General features: G+C 36.6%; 1 protein-coding gene and 1 non-coding gene across 3 annotated transcripts in view; both read right to left on the minus strand.

Moving 5' to 3' along the window:
• aqr (aquarius intron-binding spliceosomal factor) overlaps positions 1 to 25,524 on the minus strand; it is a 48,918-nt gene that overhangs the window by 16,015 nt on the left and 7,379 nt on the right. For both annotated transcript variants that reach the window (XM_028000871.1, XM_028000870.1), the window contains 21 exons: positions 25,307 to 25,423; positions 24,496 to 24,609; positions 24,231 to 24,334; positions 20,751 to 20,853; positions 19,710 to 19,830; positions 19,320 to 19,461; positions 18,848 to 19,026; positions 18,298 to 18,465; positions 16,284 to 16,453; positions 15,307 to 15,548; positions 14,998 to 15,147; positions 13,169 to 13,238; positions 11,646 to 11,756; positions 11,164 to 11,273; positions 8,450 to 8,585; positions 6,552 to 6,761; positions 3,856 to 3,993; positions 3,693 to 3,764; positions 3,263 to 3,450; positions 3,003 to 3,174; positions 63 to 233 (listed from right to left, as the gene is read on the minus strand). In XM_028000871.1, the coding sequence (XP_027856672.1) occupies positions 63 to 233; positions 3,003 to 3,174; positions 3,263 to 3,450; positions 3,693 to 3,764; positions 3,856 to 3,993; positions 6,552 to 6,761; positions 8,450 to 8,585; positions 11,164 to 11,273; positions 11,646 to 11,756; positions 13,169 to 13,238; positions 14,998 to 15,147; positions 15,307 to 15,548; positions 16,284 to 16,453; positions 18,298 to 18,465; positions 18,848 to 19,026; positions 19,320 to 19,461; positions 19,710 to 19,830; positions 20,751 to 20,853; positions 24,231 to 24,334; positions 24,496 to 24,609; positions 25,307 to 25,423 (2,988 nt within the window). The remainder of the gene's footprint in view (positions 1 to 62; positions 234 to 3,002; positions 3,175 to 3,262; positions 3,451 to 3,692; positions 3,765 to 3,855; positions 3,994 to 6,551; positions 6,762 to 8,449; positions 8,586 to 11,163; positions 11,274 to 11,645; positions 11,757 to 13,168; positions 13,239 to 14,997; positions 15,148 to 15,306; positions 15,549 to 16,283; positions 16,454 to 18,297; positions 18,466 to 18,847; positions 19,027 to 19,319; positions 19,462 to 19,709; positions 19,831 to 20,750; positions 20,854 to 24,230; positions 24,335 to 24,495; positions 24,610 to 25,306; positions 25,424 to 25,524) is intronic.
• trnad-auc (transfer RNA aspartic acid (anticodon AUC)) lies at positions 6,243 to 6,314 on the minus strand. The gene has a single exon. It is a non-coding gene; the product is annotated as a tRNA-Asp (tRNA).

Here is a 25,524-nt window from a genome sequence, read left to right on the forward strand (position 1 = left end):
TACTTCACATTTGTCAGGATATAGTTTTTTTATTCATATGGTGAGTTACCATTGGGACCTACCTTGTGAGGCTGCCCAAAGTAAGGGTTTCCAGCACATCGTTGGTTAATAACATCTCTGATCAGGTGCTTTTGTCCATTGTAGGTAGTGAGGATGCTGATTCGCTCCGATGGGTAGCCCAACATCCTCATATACATAAAGAGAGCAACAGAGTACTCCGACTCAGCCAGGTTCTTCACAGAAAAGAAAAATAGGTAACAGAAAGATTAGAATCCGATTATTCATATTCATTTGATTGAATGCTGAATAAAGCACCACTCAGACAAAGAGTGAAGAGGCAAATGAATTTTTCCGTGTCTTCTAAATCACTTTGGAGTCTGTTAACACTTCAGCAAATTCGAATTTAAGATAATTTATCTTACTCCAGAGAATAAACTCAACTACACACATATCATTTACTTTCTGTAGAGAGTTTTGCAGATATAGAATTTCTTTTTTTTTCCAACATACTGCTATGATTTCACATCTGCTGTTCAGTCAGATAAAGCCGAGCCAGAACACAACTAATTCGAACTGGAAAATCAGAGGTTTAAAGCAGGTGAAACTGAAAATAAAGACATTTTAATAACAGTTAAACAATGATATGTGTTAAGTAAATATATTCAAATTAAAATTGTTCTTGAAAGAACAGAGTGTCCATAAAATAAATTGTTGTTGGTCATTTACTAACTTTCCAAATGACACATTTCTCATCTCTGTGTCCTGGCTCCAAGATCGTTCTTTGCCTTTCTAATGTGACCAGAAAAAGAAAACAAGCCAACTGTATGCATTATTCATTCAGTTTCAATTAAATGTGGACTGCAGCCTCACATCTTTGCTAGTAATTTATGCAGCTTCATTAACAGCTTCTGATCCAACTTCAGTGGAATCAACACATCAAAAACAATGGGAGCCTTTGTTCATTTTCTCCCATTACCTTCCACCAAATGAAGCATATACATGTACTTATTTAAAAAAATCATGTTGGATCTTGCACGTTTTAAACTTTGCAATTATATACGCTATCAATTTGGCATCCTTTAGAATTGAGAACAATTATAACAGGTGGGATATTTGATTCAAGCCAAATCTCTCAGAAAATCTTAAATATTCATCTTGCCTTGAAAAAGAATTATCTTAATTTCCCTCAAGCAATTTACAAAAAGTCAGCTTCAGCTGTTCTGGTTCTTGCAATATCACAAAAGAGCTATGATACCTGAATCACAGTATGGGGTTACAACTCAGAACAAAAAAATCTGCCAGAAATCTTCTCAATTATTATATTTTAAAAGTTGGATAAAGACAACTAAATGTTATATCAGATCTAGTTAGGAAAAGCTGGACATATTTTGTTGACTTTATGGCTGCAAATTGAGATAGTTAAATGAAAAACATTTTAATACGACCAAGTATTAAAATGGTTGTGCTCCAAGTGTGGAGCACTTAGAAACCAAAACAAGCAGTCCGAATGTAACTTCATGCAGTTGAAACCGGCCCCCAAAGAGAACATAAAGACAGGAGGTTATGAAAGAATGTCACAGTGGTGGAACAGCCACGGATGATTTAAACAAGTTATTTTCTTTTAGCCTGTTGTGTTTTAAATACACCAACCGGACCAGATATGGGCTGTGAAACTAAATTATGAGCGAAATGTGGATTGGAGAGGACTTTTCAAACAAATAAGAATCTTGCTGAAGTATCAATAAACTGAAAACTAATATGGAAAGTGCTTTAGCAAATGAGGTGAAGAAGTAACGCGCTACACTTTCTTTATAGATGATCTGTTCAGAGTTAACGCACAACAATGGTTGTAGTGGTGTTTGCTCAGCTGTGGGAGGTATTCAACAGGGACTGGAAACAACAGCTTCTCTTGTGTCAGCCATATTCCCCACCGTTTCCTAGCAAAGTTAATGTGTGTGCATGTGTGTGCTTCAGAGTGATCCTAGTAATTCCCTCGAGGAACCTGGAAATGGCAACAGCAAATGGAGTTGAGTTGCATGTGACCTGGTGCTTGAGAAGTGCACATGCTCTGCATTTAAGGACAAAAGGAAGCTGTACTCCTCATGGAGCAATATGATTAAACTAATTGGACAGACAAGTAAAATATTAAAGAAACTCTTTCTATTTTATTTTAAGAACAGTTTTTTTTTTCTGAAATAAGACCCTGCAGCTGTTCCATATGTCTTTGTTTTCATCAAAACCATTTTGAATCTGTATGTAAGTAGTTTTGCATCTCGTCGTTTAAAACGTTGCTGTTGCCATCTGCACATTTGTAAATCTTCTCTTATTGCAATAATATATTTGGAAATAATATGTAGGAATAACATTTGACATATTGAAGAGGTTGGTGCAAAAGAAAGAAGAGCTTATGAACCCAGCCCACTGCCCACGCTCTGTCTCTGAGTCTTAGCAATGTCATGATGAAATGCAATCTGGCTCCGGTGTAAAGGACAGACCCACTGCTCTGTTCTGGACAGCTGTGGGCAGCACACTTGGCACAGTGATCAATATAGCATATAAACTGATAGAAGAACCACTGGAACATAAAAATTAATGAACTCTTGTCCAACCACCAATTTAGAGGACACACTTAAAGGGGAGTGATGGAGATGATTTCATGCTACATCAGTTTTAAGTCTGCAGGTGTGTTTGCCTTTGTAAAAGACAGTAAATTCTGTTCTGGAGGAGCACAAGACATTTTAGCTGATTTGACATTATGTTGCCAATGCTCCGCAGATGTTAGGGATAGAGATGTTGTGCTTGTACTAAAACTTTACAAGCTGAAGAAACAAATCAATGTGGACTCGTACTCGTAAGTGTTTGAGGATAAAAATGCTCAAACACTTTGTTTACCTCATCTTAAACCCCAATAATTAAGATATTTGTTTTGATCCAGCATGCAATGTGCACATTAAAATGGTTTTAGAACAGTTGATGATGTTTTAAGGATGTTGCATACTGACCTGGTAAAAGTAAGGGTTGGGTTCAGATTCTCCCACCCCATTAAAGTCCTCCACATTAATCAGCTGGAAGTCAAAGCTCAAGCCAGGGTTGGGTACCTGGAACTCAGGAAGCTGCTGAACGTGAGGCAGGTTTCCAAGGTGTTTATAGCGCCAATTGTAAAGGTTACAAAGGCTGAGGAGAGAAAACAGATGTATAGAATTCAAATTCCAAATTAGATCAAGCCAAATTACCTCCTGCTCTTTCTTTAACTATGACCTACCTTGCACGCGCACGGCCCTGTGCATCCAAATCTACGGTAGGAACCCCCAACCGCACAAATCTGGTGAACAGAGACTGCTCCATGTTGGAGTACTTCTGGAATGCCATGTTCTTGATTACTGGGGGCAGCTGGTGGTGGTCTCCGATCATGATCCAACGCTTCAGCCTGCTGTAGCCATCCTGTGGGTTCTACAGACAACAGGGGATAACAAGTTGGAGGCATTTGCACAAGTTTAAAAATACACTTTTTACACATGTACTTTAAGAAGAATAGGTAATGTACACAGAAAAATAAGTGTTAACACTTCATGTATCAACATCCGACTTGAAAAAGTATAATCAGTGTGAACATATAACATTTAACAGAATTTCAGTCATCTCATTTTGTCAAACTCTATTAATTTTTTTTTTTTCAGATAATAGTAAGTTACCTGCAACAGCAGAGGGATGAATGTCTCAATCTCAAGAATCTGTGCAGACTCCTCCATCAGGATGTTGTCGTACTAATAAATAGCACAAAAATCTGGTTTTACAACCCAAATTGGAGGTAAATATATACATTCCTCCTGGTTGCTATCAAATTAGAAACGTTACCTTAAATCCTAGCTCCACCAGGTCATGACGTTTGAGTGCAGCGTGTGTGCAGGTCATGGCGATGATTTTAGCTTCCTTCACCAGGAGATACTTGGAGCGGTCCAGTCCACTCCTCAGCAGCTCAAAGGCCCTGAACTCCTATCAGATGAGAACGAAAGTAGTGATACAGACTTTAAGAACTGTTCATTGTGGTATTTTAAAAAGTGGGTGTAATAAATGTTAATTTTTGTTACATGTATAACTTTGCCTTTTGCGATTGTTGCCCAATCCCTTAAAAGTACTTTGTGTAACACGTATGCATGTGAAAAGCGCTCCATAAATCAAATCTGATTTGCTTAATAAAAAAAAAAAGAAAAACATTATAAAAATGACAAGAAATTCAAAGCTTAAAAAAAAGAAACAATGACAAATGAGGCTGGAAGAGAACTGGGTTTTATTTTGAAGTTCTAAAAAAAAATGCAAAGCTCACTGTTAAGAGATCTGCAGCAAAAAGTGATTATAGGGGTGCTGCTGCATACATTTTTATCTAATGCATTTTTTTTAGAATTGAGGTCATATTGTGGTGCATTGATTAAAAAAAATCCAACAAGCTCCACAGTGTGATAAATCTCTCAATATAAGCGCCCTACAGAATCCTTTTACAGGCAGGTTCTATTGCAAGGTGAATGCAAAAGGAAAGTTGTTCAACCTAAAATCCACAGCAGTTTATTTTAACATGTCAATATTGTGATGTTACAGGAACGCTGAGGAGTTAAAGGAGTGCTGGAAGAATTTGTGTGTTTTCATGCAGCCCCAGGAGCTGGGGAAGAGGGAAGGGAGGGCGAGCGACATTCGGACAGCGCCGTGGTATAAATATTTGATGTGTTACTATTTTAGCATTAATATTAAACCAATCAAAACATGCAATATTGATGAGGTCTACTTTTAACCATCATGCCTCCAGACTGAGGAGTAAAATTAAGATAATAAGTATTTGCAGAAATTGATGAGTGGGCAAAAAGAATGAAATAAAAAAGCTGGAAGAACTATAAAGGAGGTCACATATCTCCACATAAACTCCTAAGGAACAATAAATCCCAATATGTTACAGAGTACTCTCATGACAACTTATTTAAAACTGCTTTTCTATTCAGAAGTGAAGACAGATCAGCAACTGCAGCAGGATGTTACTTTTGCTACCTTGCGCCACGTACAGCACCCTCTCTTAATGGGCGAGCAGATTTCACTGCAGCATGGGTGAGGCCGAGGGAGGAGGGAGAAGTGCTGCGATGCAGTGAAACAGAGGCCAGCCAGATAAATCAAGGTCACCACACGACACATGTCGGGATATTACCTCCGGCAAATAACTTTCTTTATTGCTTTTTGGAAACCATCTAGGTGTTCCAATAAATCAGAAATGTTTTCAGTTATTTCTACAGAAGTAGATGATAAGCTGAGAGAGAACTTATGATAACACTTATTCTGGTAGGTGTTGCAATGTGTGAATTAGTATGAAGACAAGTGCAAAGCAACTAATGGAGCCCTTATTATATGGTTTTGATGGTTATTTTTTTCAGATTCCCAAACATAGCTATCAATGTACAAAAATATTGCTGAGCAATCTGCTTACATAATCATGAATAAGTGAAGGAACGAGCAGAACTACAGCACAAAAGCCCTGAAGAGACTTCGTCTTACTAGTCACCAATAATCAACAGCATATATAGATAGGAAAAGCAGCAAGTTATGCATGGGAAAATGTGCAGCATTTGGGCCCCTGGCTAACAACTTAGGAAAAGAACCAAATGCAGCTGGCAAAGCGTTTGTGTTTGAACAAAAAGAACAAGAAAGAAAGATGTTGGTCACATATATGCAGGAGCAAGTGAAAGTATACGTACATCCTGAACTTTTACACATATTTCATTACAAACATTGATTTGAATATACTTTAGTTTAATTTGATATGAAAGACCAACACAAAGTAGTATACAATCATGAAGCTTCAGGAAAAATCATAGATAGTTCTGTAAGCCTTTTTCAAATAAAATCTGATAAGTGCGGCATGCATTTGTATTCAGGCAGCCTCTGTGAATACACACTTCATAGCGGTCACTGCTAAAAGTCTTTACATGGCTCTACCACCTTTGATCAGATCTGGACTTTGACTGGGCCATTCTGACATATGAATATGCTTTGATCTAAATAACACAAATTTGTACTGTATTTTTTGAAGAGGAACCATAATACATATGCAAGCTTCTCTTTTACAATTTTTTATTTGTAAAAGACAGTTATAAACTATATATAATTATTATACCACTTTACAAATATTCCTTTATTTTATTTAATCAGGTAAACCTCGTTGAGATCTAGATCTCATTTTCAAGAGGGACCTGAAACAAACTTCACTCCCCGTCGGGGAATCGAACCCCGGTCTCCCGCGTGATAGGCGGGGATACTCACCACTGTACTAACGAGGAGTTAGTTAAATATGTGACGCTTCGCATTGAACTCTCAAAATCCCACAGATTTACACTGAAGTTTGTGGTTGTACTACAACAAAATGTGAAAAGGTATGGATACTTTTGCAAGGCACTGTAAATACAAGCTGTGATGTGTGCTCCAGAAATAGAATTACTGTTCTCAGATAACCTCTATATCTCACAGAGTTTTGCTCAGTAGTGATGAAACCAGCAAACTCTTTTAAAACGTCTCACCTCCAGCTGGGTAAATATTTTCTTGATGTGGCGATAGCAGCCCTCCGCAATGTCCATGTCCTCCTCGTACGATCGGCCCTTGAATACAGGCTGCGGGGCGTTGGAAAAGTACTTGTGGAAGGGAAAGTGTGCAGCAACAGTCTCCACCTCCACCTTCTTGCCCTGTTTAGGTTTGACTTTGCTCATGTACTGCTCCCAGCGAGATATCACCTGTAGAGAGGAGAGAAATTGGAAACATTTTTGAAAGACCTCCAGATTTGATCACTTTTTGATGCTCACCAGTACACAAATGTGCAGACACTTGCAGGGCTTTGTTTGTCCAAATTAGTGCCTACGATTTGCTTTCTATAGTCATTGTGGTATTGCATAAAACAGCACAAAAGTGAACAAAAGAGAACAGATAGTCTCCTTTTAGCAAGGCTTTCCTGCTGAGAAACTAATAAAGCAGCTTCAACCTAACAGCAGGTTGTTCTATAAATAGCCCGATAAATTAAAAAAATGTAGAGAGTTGCTTCAGAGAGGCACCTTGGTGATTTAACTGGATGCATCTGTCTGTATAAATAATTGTGACGACTATGGAAACATCTAAATACACACCATATTGTTATGGGCTATAAACAAGTGCTTAACTGATTGAGAAAGTTTTATAATCTACTGAAATGCCACTTTTATTTTATTTTTACTTTAAAAGCAAAGAAAGTGTAAGCATAGTAAGTCCATTTTCTATCTAGCACCAATTAATAAAGCAAGAGAGAAACACCTGGACTGTGACAAGTGTATAAATACCTAAGAACAAGTGGAAATCATTGTGACTTGGTGAAAATAACACCAGAAAAATTAGAAAAAAATAAAACAAGAGCTGAGGGATCAAATACAAAATTTAATAGCAAGGCATACTCAGACTTGACTAAGATTCTCATGACCTCCATGACTGTTTGAACACAGCTGGATTCTGGCAAATCTTGAGACCCTAACACGAGTGTGAAGGCAATCATAAAAGTTATGTACTCTCAGTGCTCTGCAAATAGTTATTTCACGTTTGCTTTTCCAGTCATCCAACAACATAATGCCACAGCTCTGAGTATCACAGCAGGACTGACATGTTTCCTCATGATCTCTCTGATTTCACACTCTCTCTGCAGAGAACATCCAAGTTCTAGCTTTTTTATAAATGTCAGAGTATGGTGTTAGTCTCGTGTGCTTATATAATATAGGTAAAAATTAAATGATCAAAGTAAAAAAAATACTTTCTCCTAAAGCAAGGGCTCAACATTACTGTGACATTATAGGACAAGTAAGGCAAACTGAATGTTTTGGTTTTAGAATAAAATTAAATAAAGTTTACATGCTCCCCCAAAAGACTACACTCACAGTTCAAAGTAAAGCATGTCTATTCCAGAACTTATCTTGTAAAAAATATGAGTGAAAATAAATTATAGTTTAAAATTCCAGTTATTTTGGAGTCTGAGTATGCATAGCATAGCATGGGGAGTACACCTCAATAATTCTACAATATTTAGAACTCTATACAGTTGAGAGAAATTAAACTTCTATTATGTTAGGAGTCAACTGTTATAAGATTTCTGAGAAAAAGGACAAAGCTGCATTCAAATAAATTCATCAAAATCTCTCTGGAGTCTTTGTTGCTCTGTAGCTCAATGACATAATCCAACACAAATGTCAAAGATATTTAGCTGGTTGCAGAAGAACAGAAGAAGGAAACTGAAAAAGAACAAAAAAAATCAATTTGGACCTCTGAAAAAGATCACTAAACTTGTAGTCAAAAACAAATATTGTTTGGAAAACAAAACTATTCAGCTACTTGGACAATTAGTGCCAAATGAGTTAATGTTTCTCTTTGAGATGTCAGAAGCACTCAATCCTAGGGTTATTTTTACCTGATAGAGGTAGAAGTGCCCTGCAGTCTCACAGGTGTATGACACGTCTCCTGGGACGTCCAAGCTCTCCTGTAATCTTCCCACCTCTCTGAGAAGCTCCAGTCTTCTAGCAAGGACATAGTTCACTCTGCCATATCTGTAGAAAAATGGAACATGATTAATATTTGTTGATTTGCAGAATTATATTAGACTGTTCCTTTTCACAGAATAAAGCAACAGCCTTGTTAATTTGAAATTGAAGTCATGTTTACATGTAAAATTATTCCAAAATGTACAGAATAATCAACTTTAAGCAAATATTTGGTTCTGTTGTTATTACCGACTTCTTTATGTGGACCTGTTAAAATGCTGAATAAGATATGTTAATTATATGTTAATAATATTCAGATATTACAGGATTAATTTCTATTTTATTAATTCATGCATCTTTTTGTGCAGCTAGACAGTTCTGAAAATAAATGAGCCATCTCAGACACACACAGAGGAAAAAGGCAGGGTCATTAGGGTGATATTAGAGGTGAGTGCTATTTTTAGACCATCTTCAAAGATCATCAGTCAGCAAATGACAGAAAGAGGATCATATAGCCCTGCCTGTTTGGGAAGAATAAAGTAAAAAGAAAGGAAAGTGAACAAAAATCTGACAAATCAGACCTATTTTCTAGATCATAAAAAACCCCAAACATATTGCTTTGTTTAAATCTCAATAAAACCAAAAATATTTACCATCGATTGCAAGAGTTTGTAGTTTCCCCTTTGGCAGGCACTAAGTGTAGCTTTGCCATCCATTTTTTATTTTACCTTGTAGAAAGTGTTAATTAAAACCCTCTGGCTCTCTAGCTGGTGTCAGCGGAATGGAAGAAGTGTGGAGTCTGCATGTTGAGAGGCAGCAAAGCAAGGGGAACATGTCGGATGTGGCTCACTATAGCTCTTTCTTTAGCATTTATGGTTTTGCATAATTTAAAAATGCTAGTTACTGCTTTTGTGTCAAGATCCCAGCTCACATACAGCACTGAATACAACAAGCAGAAATATCAGGCACATCCATGGGAGACACAAAAATCTCCCCACCATTCTTCAGAGGAACTCTAACAGAACATAATTATTTGGGTAATAAAGCCAGTAAGGAAGCTTTAAATAGTAACACTATAGGAACTAATATTCTGTGATATGGGACTATTTATATACAAAAAAAATTGCTAAAAGAAAAAAAAGAAAAAGGTTCTTATTTGTTCACTGACTGTGTTAAATATAGCAGCAGTCATTGTGAGCTCTAAATGCTTTGAGCATCTTGAGCCAAGTCTTCTACAAGTCAGTCATGAGACTTCATAATACATCATTCTCTATTTCACCGAGGATATGACTCACTGACCTTCAAGGCAATTCACACACACAAAATTAGCGTTTACAGAGCTGCAAGCAGTTGTGGGTTTTTAAACCAGACTTCAATTGTTAGTTATTGGCAATGCAAGAAGTTTGGACTAGTGTATTGTGTTATTTGCACTGGAGACAATGGTAAGGTATTAACAAGAGAAAGTGCATTTCAGCCTTAAGCCTGATGCACATCTCTAGTTTAGCTTTTGGACAAAAAAGAAAGAAACAAAAGATCTTCATAATTGTTACACTGCATACAAAAAAACAAGAGTCATTAAGACACAAAAATGCAAAACAATACAATTATAATGATAGCATCAAGACATATATATATATATATATATATATATATATATATATATATATATAAAATTGTATTGTTTTGCATTTGTGTGTCTATATATATATATATATATATATAATGCTGGTGATCAGTTATGTAAGAAGATCTGCACTATGCATGTTAGAATTAAAACATGTTTCATTTAAAACAAGCTCCCTCGCCTGAACCTAATAACCATTTTAATGATTTTTAAAGAAAATTAGGTGCATTTATTTATGCAGTCACTTATGAATGTATTTATTTCATTATACCATTGCACTCTTTAATTACCTATCAAATAAATATAAATGAAATACCCTGTCAGCAATATCCAACCATTAATAAATAACAATCAAAACAAATTGCAGCTTGTTTCTTACACCGACTAAGGTATAATAAAGTTGTTTGATACAGTGCTTTATACATTTTTTTTTGTGAAAAACTACAATATATTAAGTGATTTTTAAAGGCAAAATGTACTGAGAACAATTTCTGATTATTTAATAACAAATTATTAATCCATTTAATCTCAATTAATATGAACCATCTGTTAATATTGTGCTAAAATCACTGAAATATTATGAAGCATAATTTTTAGATAAACAATTATGAAGCTACAAAAAAGGATTTATAACTTAAACCTAAAGTCCTGCTCCAAATTCTGTACACTGACATAACTTGAGCTGTTTTTTAAAATGATTATTATCAAAGCAGCTTTCATCGTATGATGTTTATTGCTCTCCAGCGAAAGAATGCAATCCATTGATCAAAGACAGAGTGGAGGAACAACATTTTTTGATTAGTGAAAAGGCCTATGTATGCAGTAAAGCCTAATAAAGTAAAACAAGGTCTACGGTGTGGCACATGAGGTTATTAGGAAGTCCAGTCACTGTACAGAAATGAATAAGAACATGGGCAGCTGTTTTCTGGACTGTGAGAGACATGACGTTTATACACATTCATGTCTATATGCCATCAGTATGTGTGTGTGTTTTTTCCACTGGTTTCTTGTTGTCCTCACCTGCTAAAGTCTTTCTCTGTTTCCAGTTCCTCCTCTCCGTGGCCCAGACGCAGAAGGTGACGCTCATCAATGTCTAGAGCCATAATCTTTTCAAAGAGCTGGTTCAAAGCCTGGTGTAGCAGAAAACATGCAAGAAGGTTAATTTTGTAAGTATTTGATGTTTGTTTTAAGCCAGTTAGATATATATTAACATTGGTATAAAGTTAGATTCTACAGGGAATAAATACAGGAGGGGGATTATTATCAAGCTATGTTTCTGATGAATAAGGTTCCTTCTGGTAAGCATTCACTGGTGTAAAACAAGAGCAGATTACTTTATGATTTAATACTTAAGGGGAGGGCTGTGGCACAAAGGAGCTTAAGTTTTTCCTTCATGGTATAAATGTGACTGTTGCCTTATTAAGCTGTGAATTCTCTAGACACTTATTTCAGCAGTGTTTGCAAAACCGTTTTTCCATGTCTTCGAGTTTGAGTGTGCTGACCTGATTAGAGTGAGTCACTATGAGAGTCCTTTGCTCAGGAAAATTGTGATAGAGGTTTGAGATGATCTGAACAGCCACATCAGTCTTTCCAGTGCCTGGCGGTCCCACAACCTGCAGGCAAAAAGGAATAAGGCAGTTATGTAGAAAGAAATTAATAACAGTCAGACAAAAAGACATGAAAAGGTACATTAGGGAAAAAGCAGAGTATGCATTTCCATAATCGTACTCATATTTCCAGAGTTTTTAGTGCTTTTCTATGATATGCACACAAAATGAACAAGGACTAAAAAAAAGCGTCTTTCTACAGATGTCAGGCCTGAATCTTTGGACAAATAGGTGGATGACCAGATCGATACACTATTAAAAGGAATGACTGGATAAATGGAGAAAGGGATTGTCGAACAAATAGACAAATGGATGCACGGTTAGACGGATGGACAAATAGACATTTGGAGATAATGAATGGACAAATGGATGGCCAGACATTTAGACGACTAAACAGATGGATGGACAATGGGATGCAGAATAAATTGGGGAAATGTAAAAGATTCTTCCATACTTATTGACACCTGGAAAACACTGAGATCAAATTCACCATTTCCCCTGATCTGTCCATATTGTGTAGGAATCCTGAGTTAGATCCAAAAATGTATTTTGACAGCTTGATTTTAAGTATTTTACAGCAACAAGATTTGTGCTTCAATGAAGTGAAGCTCAAATGGAAGCAGTGCATTACAGTGCATCCTGGAAACAAGTCATTTTGAATGCACATGCAGGTAAGGACAGAGAGCCAGTGGGGGGAATAAATTACACTTCCAGTCTTTCTGTTATACTTACTATGTAAATATTACTGCCACTTCACTACTGAGCTCAAGTTAACATGATAATAACCCCAAGCTCTATTTACTCAACTAACAAGAAGAGGGCGATGTGGTTATATCTAATATACCAAATACATATTCATAAAACAGGTTGGTTTTAGCATGAGTCTCTCAGGTGAGTAATCTCGGCTAAAAATAGTAAGCACAATTACATATGCATACATAAATCTGCACATAATCAGCTGGTTGGTTTCCCTACATGAAAGCCAGCTAAACAAGGTGGTAGAGAGTGCTTGTTCTGTCTGCTAATGAATATGGTGTAAACCAAGAAGAAAGGTTAGATGAGGACAGATCAAGATAATAGCATGCATGTAGAGCTGCCTTATGACCCTGATGAGAGCTTTCAGTCACCACAAAGGAACATGGTACACCACTCTTCATATCTAAATACCAGGCTGGAGTTAAACACTGGTGAATATGGGAATAAGTTGAGGAAGCCATGGTTTCATTGTTATTCTGTTTTATGTTGACCATTTTATTGCCTGAGACTTCTCACTGCAGAAATTTGTATTTTTATTTATTTATGGGTTGTTGTTTTTTTGCAGAGACAACCTTATTACCATTATACACCTTCATATTTGTGCTAAATTTTATCTTATGCATCATAGACAACAAATCTCAGCAAACAAAAAAAATCCTTACCATTGTTAGTCCTGGCTGCATCCCGGCTCGAATGGCTTCAATCTGAGTAGGTGTGAACTGAATCGTATTCCTGTAAGGATTTTACATTTCTGATGTTAATAATCCTGATGACATGTTTGCATGTTTTATGCTTCATCTGTCACTTTTGAAGATCAATTTAAGTATTACCACAAAACACTATGCTGCAGAGAGAAGTCTGCATGACATAGCTCACAATGACAAATGTCTTATGGGTGCAGTAGTCATTTTGTAGAAATGTTACAAAAAAAATGGTCCATAATAATTTTAACATATTAATATACATTTGAAGATGTCTACATGTCACATTCAATAAACCACTTAAAAGATATATACAAGGCTAAAAACAATTAAAGAAACATTGAAAACACATCAGATGTTCTTGGGAAAAACATCACATGTAATATTTATACTGATATAGATTGGCTTGTGTGTTAGGAACGTATGATAACCACAAAATTAAACTTAACCTACAGAACTCAAAGACAACTCAGAAATCCTTGTGAGGAAAAGATGAAGTAAGCTAGTTTATTTTGCCAATTTTTTTTGCAGAAATTTAGAATGATACTCAGCATTGAGCCCAATGTGCTTGAAAACGTCCATCAAAACAGGGTGTGCTCCAAATGAGACTACAGCTGGTGTCATGGATAATGGTCTTCCAGATCTGGATCAGGGCATTAATGAGTTCCTGGAGAATCTGGGGAGCAACCTGGCAATCAGATGGACTAGAGGTGTTCCAGGGGATTTAGGTCAGGCCAACATGGGGTCTGGTCAATGATATCCTCCAGAAACTCCCTCCATTGTTACCACGTGAGGCTGGATATAGTTCTGGAACCAAGAGGAACCCTGGACCTAACTCTACCATCATAGGGTCAGACATTGGATCCATGGATTTCTTCTCTATTACTGATCCATGAATATGTCTCCGCAGACCATGACTGACCTACCATCAAACCAGTCATGCTCAATTGTTTCAGATTGTTTTTGACTGTTGCATGAGCTCAAAGTTAACTTATTTTCATCTGTAAAAAGCACAGTGTATCCCCAGTGAACCAGCCATTTCTGATATTATAAATCCCAATTGGGCTACAAGAAGCCATGCAAAAAGACATCAAGCTCCCAGGCCTCCTTGATGAAACCTGTTTCTGGTTGTTGGCCAGAGAAGTTAAAGGTCTGTTGGAGATCATATTCTAGTAGTCCTCACACAGTTCATCTTTCCACTAACAGAACAGATACCAGTCCTGCTGATTGGTATCTGTTCTACAGTCTTCTCCTGAAATCTCACATGCTGAGATTGGGAGATGAAGCAAAGCTCCTGGGAATAGAAAAAAAAATGTTGTGCCACCCTGCAGGAGTTTGGACTACCCCTGTGAGGTTCAGGTCTTGCCTAATGCAAGCAATAGTGGCACTGATTTTTGCCAAAAGTAGTGGCACTGACTACTTTCTGCAAAAACAGTCAGAGAAAAACAGGAGGGCTAAATGCCAGCGTTCTCCAACTGTAAAACAAATCCTGTTTAAGATGGTTCCCTCTCCTTTATCAAGTAATGCATCAATCAAACATTAAGATTGCCAATGAACAAAACCAACAGAAAAATCAATACTAAAACTCCCTCAATTCAGTCTGTTTAGTGTTATACATGGCTATTCACTTTCCTCTTAAACGTTAAAGATAAAAAAACTACTAAGCACATAAATGCCACCAAAACAGCAACACAGCAATATTTAAAGACATTTCAATTGGTTAAAACTTAAAGGACGTGATCAATCATTTTAATAACTGATGTTTTAGTAGGAGAGAGGTGCTCTCTGACCTTTTGGGCTGGTTGTAAGGATATGGCCCACGGTTGGGGGCGACATATAGTTCCACATTTAGGGTTTTATCTTCCTCGCTGTCCTTCTCTTCTTCATCAGCCTTTCTCTTCTTTCCTTTGTCTTTTGTGGTAGAGATGGGAAACTTGATTCTGGGAAGCAATGGCAGAGGTTATTATCATGAATTGTAAATGAATTATATATAATGCTGAATTCCATAAATTAAATCAGATTTATTCAGAAGGTAAATAATGGTAATAGTTATATAAACCTGCATTAAATCATTTTAAAATGTATTTTTTGATTTCTACCTGAAAGGAGGAACTTGGAGTTCAGGATTCTCCTCCAGAACCTTTATGGTGTAGCCAGGAAAACACGACCGTAAGTGGTCCAGAGACAGGAAGGTGTCGTTGAAGTCCAATGTGGAGATCTGATTGGGCATCTTGGAATAGTGGGCACTGCCTGGGTCACCGTAGCCAAGGATAATGTCATGAAGCCAGTCAGGCACAACACATTCTGTGTTCATCAGGTGCCTGATTGTCTCCAGCACCGCCTGAAACACAAATTAAAACATATTGAAGGGGCAAATCAGAAAAAAAGAACCGTCATCTCTCTAAAGGTGATTTAGCAGAATAATAATATCTGACAAAGACTAAGTTAACATGAGGTAATTTTATGGCAGCAAATTATGTTTTGACAAGCTACAAATTTCCTAAAAATGTGACCATCAAGTACTAACAGTAAAAATATTTGTTCCCATTTTGTTCTAAATTTCCCAATTTCTCAATTCTTTTTGGACAATTTTTAAAGTATATATAGAAAAGCTTGCAGTGATATGATATAAATACAGTTATGGCAGAGATTTCGTATAAATTATTTGACAAACTGAGAACTGAATAGATACCTAAATACCTTAAAAAAACTAAATTAAATTAAACTGGATACTATTAAAATGACATAGAAATCATAGGAATTGTTTACTATTTGCATTCAACAGCAAGAAAAAAAGATTGTGTAGGATTGTTTTATGCTTCATATGTGAAAATTTTGCTTAATGGACCAAATCACAGTACCCAGGTAGGATTTAAATTATTAATTTAATTACAGCTTGGAAAAAAAGTATATTGTCATGTTCTTGTGTGTATAGCTACATGCTTTTTTTAATTACTTAATCATAATGGCTTTTTACAGAAAGAAAATGGCTCTTTGCATGACTTCTATTACAAAGTGAGTCAGAGACTAATGCCAAAATTCAAAAGCAAAATTATCTTCAGCTTTTAGTCTTTACCTTGAAATTGTTCTCTTTGGGTTTGCGTCTCATGATGATGTTGAAGGTCTCATATGGGTCTTCAGTTCCATTCTGAATGCTGCTGGTCATGTCCTGCTGATACTGGTTCGGATCGAGCCAAACACGAAAAGTTCTGGTGTCCCCACGTAGCTTGGGTTTGGGATCAGGTCCTGTTCAAGAGGAAGAAAGAAGAAGACATGTTTCTCATGCAAATGCATGCAACATTTTGCACATACTTATTAGAAAAAAATAAAAATGAAACCCGTGCACCATTTTACTTCCATGTGACAATTATGTACTACTTTGTGTTTATCACAAAATACCCATTACCATATCTTTAAATATGTTTTAATGTACTAAAATTGTAAAAAGTTAAATGTCTTGTACTACTTTTGCGAGGCATTCTGCATCTAAGCACAGTATGACAATACAGGGTTGAAATAATGTGTGCAAGTGGTCATAAACTTGAACTTTTATTTGCAGTTATTAAAATGATCAGAATAAAAACTGGTCAATTATTTATCAACACAAAAAATATGTTTCTCTAAAAACAGTATTACAGTATTTAGGCAGTGTAACATCTTCAACTGGACAGGACAGTCAATGATAACTAAAAAAAGCAGATATTTTGTTTACTCATACCTAACTTAACCCTTCAGCAAATGCTCAGTGATTTATGTGACATGGACACACGACGCAGCTAACCACAGAGCCACTTACCCCTGTTGGGGATCTGAAAGTTTAAGCAAGCCCACTCTGGCAGGACATGTCTCCTGGCATTGTGTCTACTTAGAAAACCCTTCCTTCTCCATATTTGATCAAAGCAGATGAGACAAGATAGGGAGAAGGGTGCTTCAACAAAAGGACACATGCTCTGAGGGAAGACTAAGAAGATGCTTGGAGGGTAACTTGGGTGAAGCTGCAGAAGCAAACCACTTCAAAGAAGAGTACAGCAGGTAGCAATTTACCGCTCAAGTAATTGGCAGATCTGTCAATAGCTATTATTTTTTTATAAATATGCTTTACTCATAATTATATAGAATGTTTTCACTATTATTTTATATGTTAAAGCTGTTTTTATGCTTTATACCAACAGGTGAAAAAATACAAATATGCTAATTTTCTTTCACTTTTTTGGGTTACCATTACTTTTAAGTACTTTAAGTACTAAATACTTGTATTTCTTAAATGGCAGATTTGAGCCATTTAAGGATTTATTTGTGCTTTTCATATTTCAAAAACACAAAGAAATCGTAATGATTCAGATTATATTTAGTGTTGTAAAACAATTTTTTTTACTAAAGACATGTTTCATTTTCAGATGAAGGAGGGATGAATTTGTAAACTGTTCTGATAATGATTTTTGGGAGTGGTCAGCTTCTCTATTTATATATGAGAAAGCATGCATGGAATGCATTTCAAAAGGGTATTTTAATGGCACCAACTTCTTATTGCAACACATATATACTCTAATTTAGAAGAAAATATATCAGAACAACATTTTACTGATTTGTAAAGCTTAAATGTAAAGCACTTATGTAAGAACATTACAGAAATGTTTTTTAAAAAATGGAAAACAGAGGAAAACAATCTACAAACTTTAATTTGTTTAATTTAGAGAGTAAGGAGGTGATTCAATTGCACCAGTTGCATTGAAATAAAACTAAGCAGCAAAAAATAAAGACTTAATCAGCTATAAGCTGGTCCTATTGCTGAGAAAACAATCTATGGTAAAATATATTACAACTGGGAAAAGCATTGTTGCAGATCTAAGAGCTTACTGATTTTCTGCAGCAAATGCTCCTGAAAAATTAGGCAGAACTCAGGATTGTTGTTGATCTAAAGTTGATGAAATGTTAACACTAACATACCAGGTCTAAATTAAAATTCTACCATTAAAAACACAAATCTGACCCATCCTGAGGATTTGCTCATAGTAATAAACACTATGGGTACGCCTGGTTAAATGTCTCATGGCTTTCTGGTGTGTTTTCATAGGTAATTGCTACTTTACCTTCTTCAATAACACGGCCCTTTTCATCCAGCATACCCTGGACCTCGCAGCCTCTCACATACACCAGGCCGGTCTGGTCCAAAAAGGGCTGACGTCGGTCGAAGCGAGTGCCGTAGAGCAACATGGGGCGCACTGTGATCAGAAAGCAAACATCGTGCTTTCGCAGACCTGCAAAGAGGGGAAACAGAGAAGGAGAACTATTAGAGACAACAGGAAAATGAAAACTTAAATTTAAACATGTTTGTATTTCTTGAGATTTACAGCAACCAATAAAAGATGAAGTGTATGTGGATCTAGAGACTTAATCTAATACTTACATGTTCATACAACCATTTCACTCATCTACATACATTTTCCCAACTATAAATACCTTGAAGTTATAAGAATACCTTCTACAGAATTAACACCTCTGGAAGAGAACCACAAAATCAAACAAGGTGAGACATCTGTTATCTATTTATTTTAAGAAATGCTTAATGGGGAAACACATGGCAGAAATGTTCTATAAAAATGTAAAAAGTATTTAAGTTGGATCACGGTCAGTTTTTACCTTCCCATTCTTGTTTGATGTGATCTTGGACATTGAGGTTAACTGTGACGTCAGCCCGTACACGAGCAGGCCAGCTCTCTCCGATGTTGGGCTTCGCAACTTCAACGATGGAAAAAGTAGTGATAGTCTGAGCCATCCGAGCCCAGCCTCCAAACACCACTCCACCATATTCTGATTGCCTGTGTGAACAGAAAGACAAGAGTCACCACAGGTGCTGAAGGCTGTTTAGAATTGGAAATGAGTTTGATCTAAGGCAACTCATGACTCTACAGCTTGCTTATTTAGTTCTGGTAAAACACAGAGCAGGTTGCTGTATCACTTTACATACTTTAATCACTTTTAAAGTTAGTGATTAAGTAAGTGGCAAATTAGGATCTGCCACTATGTTTCAATGTGACGGCATCTACAGACAGGAACAGACACGCTAATATTGATCCGTGTTTTACCTGCTATTCTGAATCAGTTTACCCACCATGGTTTCATTCTCCACACCACATCTTCAATGTCCTGTCTGATCTCATATGTGGACTCCAGACGAAAGAGGTTAAAGTTCCTCAAAAGGTAGTCGTGAAGCGTCAGGAACTGGAGATTCAGCTTTGGTAGCGCCAAGCAACCTAAGAAGGTCAACAAGTCAAACAATAAACATGAGTAAAAACAATGGATTTAACAAAGATTTTGAGTAAATTATGCAGATTTTTTTGTAATTGTGTCACCTCTAAATAAACAGGATTAAAACAGAAAAAGGTGCCAAAGCCCTGCAGGCACAGCACTTCACATGAAGCACAATACAATATGTGGGTGTAAAGGCACTCACCGTACACAGTGCATTAATGAAATCCCAGTTCACACATATTTTTCCTACCTTCGCCTGAGTAATACTCCGTTGGGACGATGTTTTCATCCCAGATTATCTTCTCTGTTGGATAAAGGGGCATCTGGTTCAACTGCTCAATCTGAGAGATTCTGCGCTCATGGCGAGACACCTATGGGTGATTGAGATAAAACGTAGACAGAAATTCAAGGTTAATAATGTAAGGAAAAAATTCTGCTGCTGCCTTAGCTTCATGTTTATTATCTTTGTTATAACTAAGAAAACACCTGCTGATATTTCACTTTTAAGGTGCAAAGGAGGTAGATTAAACACAGAGACATAAAAATAAAAAATTTTCCATGTTATTTTTTTATCTATTTTTTTATTTATTTATTTCGGACATGATATAAGTATAAAATCACACACATGAACAAGGAATGCAAAAGACACATATTTTTCTACCACAATAATCTTAACATGCTCGAAAAAGAGTAGGAAGAAGTAAGAAACTTATGAACTCCTACCCCACAAACTCATACCATATTTTCAGATGGACCCTCATTATTAAATCAAATTAAAAAATAAACATAGGTTAATTAATTTTCCAATTTATCTGGGTTTATATATGTCTAAATATATGCAAAATATATTGTTGAATAAATATTAGTCTCAATTTACATACACATTAGTGCTATATCTCACCCATATTTCTACATCTTGAGAAAATGACCTTCTTATATTTCCTTTTAAATTGTATTAAATTTTGACTTTGTCTGAACTCTTCATTTAACTTGTTCCATAATTTTACACCATGAATTGAAATACAATATGTTAAAAAAATAGTCCACAAACTATTGCCATGGGAACTTTCTCATCAGTCAGTTAAGCAACCAACACTGACTACATCAACTTAAAAGTGTAACTAACTTAAAAGCACAAAATAAACTAAATAGATGTTTTTTCAGAAAAGAAGACCTGCTTCTTGCAAAGTGACATTTTTCTCTTCAGTTTTAAATTTTTAAAGTTACACACATTTACTATAGCAGTTCAAATGATGACATTCTCACAACATCTTAAAACACTGAATCCTACCATCATCTCGAGGAGAAATTCTTTCTCAATGGTTGTGTCTTGGCCTTCAGGTAGCTCAGGCAGGAGACACAGGTATGAGGCCACCCGGTGGAGCATGTTGGGACTGCAGAGAAAAGGAAAAACAATTGGTTAGTCAGAGAAAAAATGAAAACCGGAGAAAAATATTTCTGTGGTATTAATTTAGCTGACACTCATCCAGAGTATGCAGGATTGAAATCAGATATTAGCTTACTGGAGTACTGAGATAATGATTTTTGGCAATGGCTAAAATTATGACGATTCAGAGGAACAACAAGGACAACATGGTTTTTACCCACATCTGAGAGATATAAAACAGCATGATGCTTGTGCAAACCATATCTATGAAGAAAAATCTGTCTCTCTAGCACTTTTTGAAACTACATTCCTGATAGACAAATGTTTAAAATTCTGTCAACACTGTCTGTGTGACAATACACAGCCTTATCAAATAATTCATACTTATTAGCACTGCGGCACAAAGCAATTTCTCTGTTTGGTTTGACACGGCTCTTCTGCACCGTCAGCATGTGAGTTAAGGGCCGAGGGCGCACTCAGAGACAGGATTAGGAAAACCAAAGCCCATCTCAGGCTGGGAAAGCTGAGGCGCGGCTCTTTGCATGCAGACTCGTTTTAATCAGCCTTCCACACTGTGACACAGGAAGACTCTGGTGAACAGCAAAGGACAGGACCTGGACACGTTGTGACAGGCCTGGACAGCCACACGTGGCACTAAGCAACTGCGACCGTGCATGTGCACCCACACACTTGAGCAGCAGGGTGGCAATTTTGCCAGTGTTGCACTTTGGTGGCCCAGTGAATGACCTGGCATGGCTCGCGTGGAAGTTCCTTCCCTCAGCAACAAGATAACGTTGGCACAATAAGTCAGTCGGGGTAAGCAAGATGACTGGATCAGGTCCTGACTGACAGCGGAGACACTGACAGGGTAGAGTGAGGACATTTTAAGAACAAGGTAGAACGGGGACATATCAGGAACTTTTCAATAGTAAATTGGAAAAGGATTTAATCGCCTCCCTTTAATCTAATCATCATGTCATTTTTATGTGTGTAGAACATATCATGTTATTATGATACAATCACTATACTATGCAAACCTGGGAAATATGCATGCTGTATTAACTTAATATTGTTAAAATGTGAAAATTTATTGTAATAACATGATAAAACATTTTCGGTATAATAAAATGTTCATGTTCTGACAGGATATAACTGTGTTTTTCTTCTGCTCGGGTGGTAGCTCTACGTTTAAATACAAATGCACCAAACACTTTCTTGATTCTTCTACTTTGAGTTGTTTTATAAAATGCAACAAAGTTTTATTGTGATGAGGCAAAATGCGAAAAGGTTTAAAAGCGTATGACTACTTTGAAAGACCTTGTAAGTTTGATAAATTTTTTTGAGTCAAGTAAAATAAATGTCTCAGTATTTTGTCACTTTCCTATGACAATTTTGTATTTAGCTAGCAAAGGAGGGTTCGTATTCAGTAAATCCACCAGTTTGAGGACAACAATCACAAGTACAGATGTATTCCTTTGAGAACAAATACTGCTACCACTGTATTTCATCATGTAGTTAACTTCTCTTCTTTGCCTACAATGCATTTGCCATGTTTGAAAGAATTGACAGTTTGTCTCCATGCAGGCAGACTGGTGGGAGTGTTTAAAAGTGTGGGCAGACTGTACAATAAAGGTGCATTTGTTGTGTGTGAGGCATTTAGCGGATAAATTCAGAGTGGTCGTTGACTGGGAGCTTAGCCTGTGTTTAGCACAGCTGGAATAAACTGGCATATGGATGAGTTGTTTGGGCGAAAACTGCATGGCTAAATTTGATCGCCACATTTAGAGTTACTCAACGGTTGCTTCAGTGGCAGCTAGGAAAGATGTGGAAAATGCAGCCTGTTCAATATTCACACCCAAATTCTGGGAAGGGAAAAAAAAAAATAGTTTCTACCAACATGTGAAATGGCTCACACTGTTAAATGTGTTATAGGGTTAATGCACAGTGATAACATGTACTCAGGAAAATTACAATGTCAAAACACATACATCTAATAAGTTTTTGCAGATCAGCAGCATATAAGCGATTATACAGTTATGTATACCTAAAGTTAATCTAGATTCTCACAGCCACTGAGACACAGGACTGCTCATCAAAGTGAGGGCGGTTTTTGGCTATTTGGCCAGCTAATATGATTTGACAAACACAGCTGTTCAAAGAGTTTATTCTCGAGCCACTGCAAATCGATTAAATTAATGAGGCGTGCCTCTCTGGCTTGTACCAGCTGCCTGTTCAAGGGTTCACTAGCCACCTTTTAGCAAGGAAGTCAGGCAGCAATGGCAGCTTGGCTATATTACAACACAGCGGTAACTTAACTGTAAATGTAGGGCCTGAATTTTGACTGCGACTTCTGTGACATTTTGATTAGGTAACGTTCCTCCAAACACAGGCTTTTATGGATTGTCAAGTCCTTGACTTCATTTAGCCTGGAAAATGTGTTAAAAACTAAATATTTTGTAGTCTAAATGTCTGGCCTAAATTTGGCCACAAAAAAGAGACTAGGTGTAATTAGCTGATTTGATCACATTTAACAATGTGTCAAGCATTTATACACTATGTGCACAATTATTAGGCAAGTAAGCATTTAGACCGTATTTTCAAACTCAAAATTATATAAACTAAAATGCTCACTAGTTTTAGACATATTAGGTGATGTGAATTTGTTTAATGAGGGAGGGTCTGGTCTAAAGAGATCAAATCTCTTTCAAAGTGTAAATAATTTCTAGGAAGCTTAAAGTGCACAGGCAAAAGGGGCCATAAATCATATCTAACAGACCTTCAAAAAGGCTGTTCAGAGAGACGCAACCCTTTTTAAATTGCCAAAATGTTGTGCGGTGATCAAAGAACCACAAAACGGGGGAAAAAACCCTCACAGAATGGTTTGTTGCAAGAAACGTGTTGAGAACTCAAGTTACAAATTAAGTGAAAGAATTTGAGAAAAATCAAACGTGAGGCTGTCATGTTCCAGAACTACAATGTATCTGGACTTCCAAAGAGAAAAGTGTGTTCAGTTTTCAGTGCAGGGAAGATTCAAACCCACTAAACACTAAACAACATCCCACGATAAGACTGGGCTAAGAAATATCTGAAGACAAATCTTTCAAAGGTTTTGCAGACCGGTGAGATACAAGGTGGAGGTAGGGTACTAGTATCTGCATGGGTTAATAAAAATTAGCTAATTGCACCTTTTCAAACTGAAGATCAACTCCAAAATCTACTGCCTTCTTTGGCAGTGCTTCCTTTAAGCAGTTATATAGGAAAACAAATTTTTTTATAAAGATGAAAAATGTTGGAGAAACTTTTTGAAAATAGACACACACAAAAAACAGATGTCTTTGATCTTGTCTTACAAATTCTAAATCTGAGTCACTCTTCTTTCTTTACCTGAGATGCCCAAAGAGTTTGGTCAAAGACTCTCTCGTGTCCACAGCAGCAACATTGGACAATGCAAAGTCATGCAACTCTGGGAAATGAGCAAAGGCAGCTCTCTGAAAGGAAAATTAAGTTGTGAAAAAGTAATAAAATGTTGTATAATTACACATCACCAGTGAGAAGATGTAATATATTGTGATATATAATATCTTACCAGGAGGAATGACCCACAAAATTATCAGCAAAAGTATACAACTGCGCTGTTTTGTTTTATTACCTGGAGTGAAGTGATTCTGTCATAGTGCAGAGTGGTCATCTCTTTCTCAGTCAAAGCATTTCCTGTCTGGTCATTGATCTCAAAGCCAGTGTAGAATTTCAGCATGTCAAGAAGCTACAATCAGAAGAGAGGATGAAACACTGAAATACTTTGTTTTGGTAGTTTGTTTGAGTCCCCCACCTGTTTCTGGTAAAGATGTGTACAAAGGCCTTAAAATAAGAAGCTATGAATACTCTGACTATAACATGTCACTCTTTGCTCTAGGTCTCCAACAAAGAGCTAACTATTCAGCTGTAGAGATTTCCAGACCTAAGGTCAACACATATATTGCATTCATTTTTCAATAATTGCTAAGGAAATTAATGAGTGTGCCACCATTGATTTTGTTGTTCATATTGATGGATAAGGTGCACATACTGTAGGTTTATGGTGATTTTTAGTGATTATAGTGAAAATTTTTAGATTTTTAGTGAAAATTATAATAAAAAGTATTGAAACATCCATTGCAGTTTCATTGGTAATGGATTTAATGGCAGCATCTCCACTTCACTGGGGCCAAAGCCCGACTGCAACACAAATACTGATTTAAAAAAAACAAAAAACTAAGAAGGCTACTTATGACTTCTATTACATCAAATAGAGCATTTTGTTCAAATCAGCACACAATAACTATTTAATCATATATGTTTCCAAAATTTTCTGAATCAGGTCATGCTACAGAAATAAAAGTTTAATTAAATTTAAGGCTTTTTACACCTCTTTGCATTCCCCCTCCATGTCTGTAGAATTGAAATCTTTGCAAGTTTTGTACCTGACAGAAAAGGTGTCCTTCCTTCTCTCTTTTGGTGAGACCAGAAAGCTGGCAGTTGACCAGCAAGTGGGAGTTGTCCAGCACAGTATTGAACCAACGCCGTGTAGGAAGGAGCGCCTAGACAGACAAGTTCATGTACGTAGTCATTAAAATGATTGTCAGGTTATGATTAGCAAGATGGGATAATGCTTCTTTTATGTTTTAAGGTTGACAGAAAT

This window comes from Xiphophorus couchianus, chromosome 19 (assembly GCF_001444195.1).
Source record: "Xiphophorus couchianus chromosome 19, X_couchianus-1.0, whole genome shotgun sequence".
NCBI lineage: Eukaryota > Metazoa > Chordata > Actinopteri > Cyprinodontiformes > Poeciliidae > Xiphophorus > Xiphophorus couchianus.